Source organism: Mandrillus leucophaeus, unplaced genomic scaffold (assembly GCF_000951045.1).
Source record: "Mandrillus leucophaeus isolate KB7577 unplaced genomic scaffold, Mleu.le_1.0 Scaffold672, whole genome shotgun sequence".
NCBI classification, from domain to species: domain Eukaryota; kingdom Metazoa; phylum Chordata; class Mammalia; order Primates; family Cercopithecidae; genus Mandrillus; species Mandrillus leucophaeus.
In genome coordinates this window covers 711,366-714,962 of record NW_012107275.1, presented here as the reverse complement: position 1 = coordinate 714,962, position 3,597 = coordinate 711,366, and the positions used below count along the sequence as shown (strand labels likewise).

Here is a 3,597-nt window from a genome sequence, read left to right as displayed (position 1 = left end):
CTCCCTTGCAGGCACAGGACCGCGGAAACCCAGGGGCAGAGGGACCTGCAAGCTGGGGCGGCATCGCACCGGGCCGTGAGGACAGGACTGACTCCAGCTTTGCCCAGGAGGCCCCCACATGTTCCTCAATGACACTTCATGCTGTCCCGAGCTGGGCCGTTCCTAGGGGACATCCGAGGTGGGCACGTTGAGGCTACGGGTGCTGCCCTGCACTGTGATCCAGGGCCCCTGAGATCCCTCGGTGGGAACCAAGGGCGACGGCTGCAAAGCCCTACCCGGGAGCCCAGGACCCGAGGGGCCCCCTCACCTGTGGCTGAGCTGCCTCGTGTACTTTAGGAAGGCGTTCTCGGCGGCTCTGAGGTGGTAATTGCTCATCTTCTCCCGCAGAGAAGGTTCCAACCTTAGGCACCAGGAGCAAAGCCCTGTAAACAGCCACAGCAGAAGGTCCCACAGGCCTCCCTCCTGCAGGGAGCAGGGATGCGGCGACACTTTCACGGATCTAAACTCAAAAGCCTGACCAGGGCCAGGGACGGCGGCTCATGCACGTGACCCCGCATTTTGGGAGGCCGAGGCGGGCAGATCACCTGAGGTAGGGAGTTTGAGGCCATCCTGGCCAACATGGTGAGACCCCGTCTCTACTAAAAATACAAAAATCAGCCAGGCGCGGTGGCACACCTGTAGTCCCAGCTACGTGGGAGGCTGAAGCAGGAGAATCACTTCAACCTGGGAGGGAGAGGTTGTAGCGAGCTGAAATTGCACCACTGCACTCCAGCATGGGCGACAGAGTGAGACTCTGTCTCAAAAAAACAAACAAACAAACAAAGAAAACCAAAAAAATCCCTGACTCGGAATGGGGGCTCACGTCTGTAATCCCGGAACTTCACAATGTCAAGGCGGGAGCGTCTCTTATAGCTCAGAAGTTTGAGCCCAGCCTGGGTAACGAGGGGGAAAGTCCATCTCTACTAACATTACCAAAAAACGGCCGGGCACGGTGGCTCACGCCTGTAATCCCAGCACTTTGGGAGGCCGAGGTGGGAGGGTCACCTGAGGTTGGGAGATCCGGACTAGCCTGACCGACATGGAGAAGCCCCTTCTCTACTAAAAAAAATACAAAATGAGCCGGGCGTGGTGGTACATGACTGTAATCCCAGCTACTTGGGAGGCTGAGGCAGGAGAATTGCTTGGACCCAGGGGGAGGAGGTTGCGGTGAGCCAAGATTGCACCACTGCACTCCAGCCTGGGCAACAAGAGCAAAACTCCATCTCAAAGAAAAAAAAAAAAATTAGCCAGGCATGGCACTGTGCCCCTGCAGTCCTGGCTACATGGGCGGCTGAGGCAGGAGGACAGCTTGAGCTTGAAAGTTCGAGGCAACAGTGAGCTGTTTTTTTGAGAAGAAGCCTCGCTCTGTCCCAAGGCTGGACCCTCAAAAGAACAACCTTAACTTTAAGCTGACCAAAACAAAAAAAAAAAATGCTGTTTTTCACACAAAACTTAGAGAAAAAGGAATTGAGCAGCGGGCTGTGGCCTGGTCCAGGATGACGGACACACCCGCCCCCCCACTCCCGGGGTCAGACAGAGGCTTAGGGACACTCACAGTGGCTTGCTTCCAAAGGAAGGCGTCCGCGTCGTCCACGAAGAGCAGGAGGCTGTGAACGAGAGGGAGGCCAAGCACGGCGAGAGTGACACCTGGAGCGGCCCACAGCAGCGCCGGGCTGTGGCGGGAGCAGGCCGAGCGGGCAGATCCCCAAGGGGTGCAGCCTCTGCCCCTTAAGGAGCCCTGAGTCCTGGATCTGACAGAAGCCCATCAGCCTGGCCTCTGGGCAGCTGACCACAGCCCAGCCTCACAAGGCCCCGGGAAGCCAACGGCACACGGGTGGCCGCTCAGAGTCCACACCAGGGGCAGGATCTTGTAAAGTGAAAGGTCAAAGGCCAGAGGGGAGGGTGCCAGCCATGAGGAACGTGGTGCTAGCGGGGACAGCTGAGGCCGCAAGGGTGCCCTGGCTGTGCGCTGCGTGGGGTCACTGTGGGACCTATTGAAGGGTGTGTGCCATACTGTCTGCAGCTAACTTCCAAATGGTTCTACCAAAAGGAGCCGGTGCCCACGCCCACCTGCACACGTGTCGGAGGGAGGGCGGCCGTGGAGGTGGCGCCCCTGCAGCTGTGAAGACCCCTCTGCCCTTACACCCACCCACCTCCCTTCTGTCCTGAGCCAAGTATCCCACTGGCAGCCTCCGCACGCTGGGGGCCTCGTGTCCACCAGGGTCCACACTCAGGGGACCTTCCCTCCGAGGGACCCTCCGCCGGGCCTCCTGCGTGGCCACAAGGACAGAGCTGCAGAAAGACCACGAGGTCCCGGAAAGCCACCTGGACCCCCTTCCCCGAAGGCAGCCTGCTGGGCTGCAGTGAAGGGCCTGTGTGCATGCTGTGGGGACGTCTCACCCGCGCCGGCTGGTATTGGCCCAGTCAAACAGCTTGTGCATGGCGGTCATGCCTTCCCGCCCCATGGGGGCCACGTCTCCGCCTGTCACGATGGCGTCGTCCATGCCCGAGTGCACGGCGAGTTTCTAGACGGGAAGAGTGAGGGGAGACAGAACAGATGTTCCCTCCGCCTCTGCAAAGCCTGCGCACACCACCCGGAGTGTGGAGCCCCTGTCGGGCGTCCCTGCCTGGAAGCCACAGCCTGGAAGCCACAGCCTGCCAAACAGGAGACGTCCCCTGCCTGGAAGATGGGAGGCGCTCTTACCCACACCAGCACGCTGACCCTACATGAGGGTGGCCAAAGGACTAAGGAGAGTCCATTCCCCAGGTGACTGAGCCCCCCAGGCACCTGCAGGCAGGTGAGACCCCCAGCGGCCCCTGGCCCACCTGCGCAGCCAGGTGCTCTCACCTTGGCCAACAGCGTCTCCCCGGTGCCCGGTGGCCCGCACATCAGGACGTTCCTGTACAGGCTGCGGTTCTTCTTCGTGTTCCTTGTTGCTATGGCAATGTCGCGCACCCGCGCTTCCGGGCTGGGCTGCCGGGGAAGACGGGGACTTGGGGGACACACTCAGGGCCCACGGAAGCCTCGGGGGCAGGGACTGCAGCAATGCCCTGGTGCGGACTCCACTCCTCGGGGTGCCGCCCAGCTCACGGACAGCCTATCCCCGGCACGGTCCAAGCAGTCGCATCTCAGAAGCCAAAAGCTCCTGGGTGACACCACAAGTGCCAGCAAGGGCCGCAGCCAGGCCCAGCTCTGGGGACCCCTCCCTGCACCTCCCCGGTCCCAGGCACACCGACTTACTCTCAGCACAACACCCTCCAGCACGTCCTGGGGCCGACTGAGGAGCTGCTGGCGGACCTGCCGGAGGGGAAGGGCATTGGGTCACCTGCCACAGCCATGGCACAGCCACCAATGCACAGACACGCTCAGTAACACACAGAAACGGAGCCGCCCCAAAGCACAGCCAAGACTGGCCAGGAGCTGGAACCCCGCCGTGCCGGGAGACCGGGTGACCATTGCTGGGACTGGGGGCATTTTCCAGTTGCTTATTGGCTTTTATTTCGTTAACTACCCACCGGGTGACCTGTGGAGACCCCACCACCCCCGTGTGGAGAGGG

General features: G+C 61.3%; 1 protein-coding gene across 1 annotated transcript in view; it reads right to left on the bottom strand.

Annotated features, from left to right (window-relative positions):
• Window positions 1-3,597, bottom strand: part of LOC105555197 (ATPase family AAA domain-containing protein 3C-like) — a gene marked incomplete at its 3' end in the record, with an annotated part of 8,457 nt that overhangs the window by 3,152 nt on the left and 1,708 nt on the right. Inside the window, exons 4-8 of the mRNA XM_012002006.1 lie at window positions 3,281-3,361; window positions 2,888-3,013; window positions 2,440-2,564; window positions 1,595-1,646; window positions 308-378 (exon numbers count right to left, since the gene is read on the bottom strand). Coding sequence (XP_011857396.1) covers window positions 308-378; window positions 1,595-1,646; window positions 2,440-2,564; window positions 2,888-3,013; window positions 3,281-3,361 — 455 coding nt within the window. The remainder of the gene's footprint in view (window positions 1-307; window positions 379-1,594; window positions 1,647-2,439; window positions 2,565-2,887; window positions 3,014-3,280; window positions 3,362-3,597) is intronic.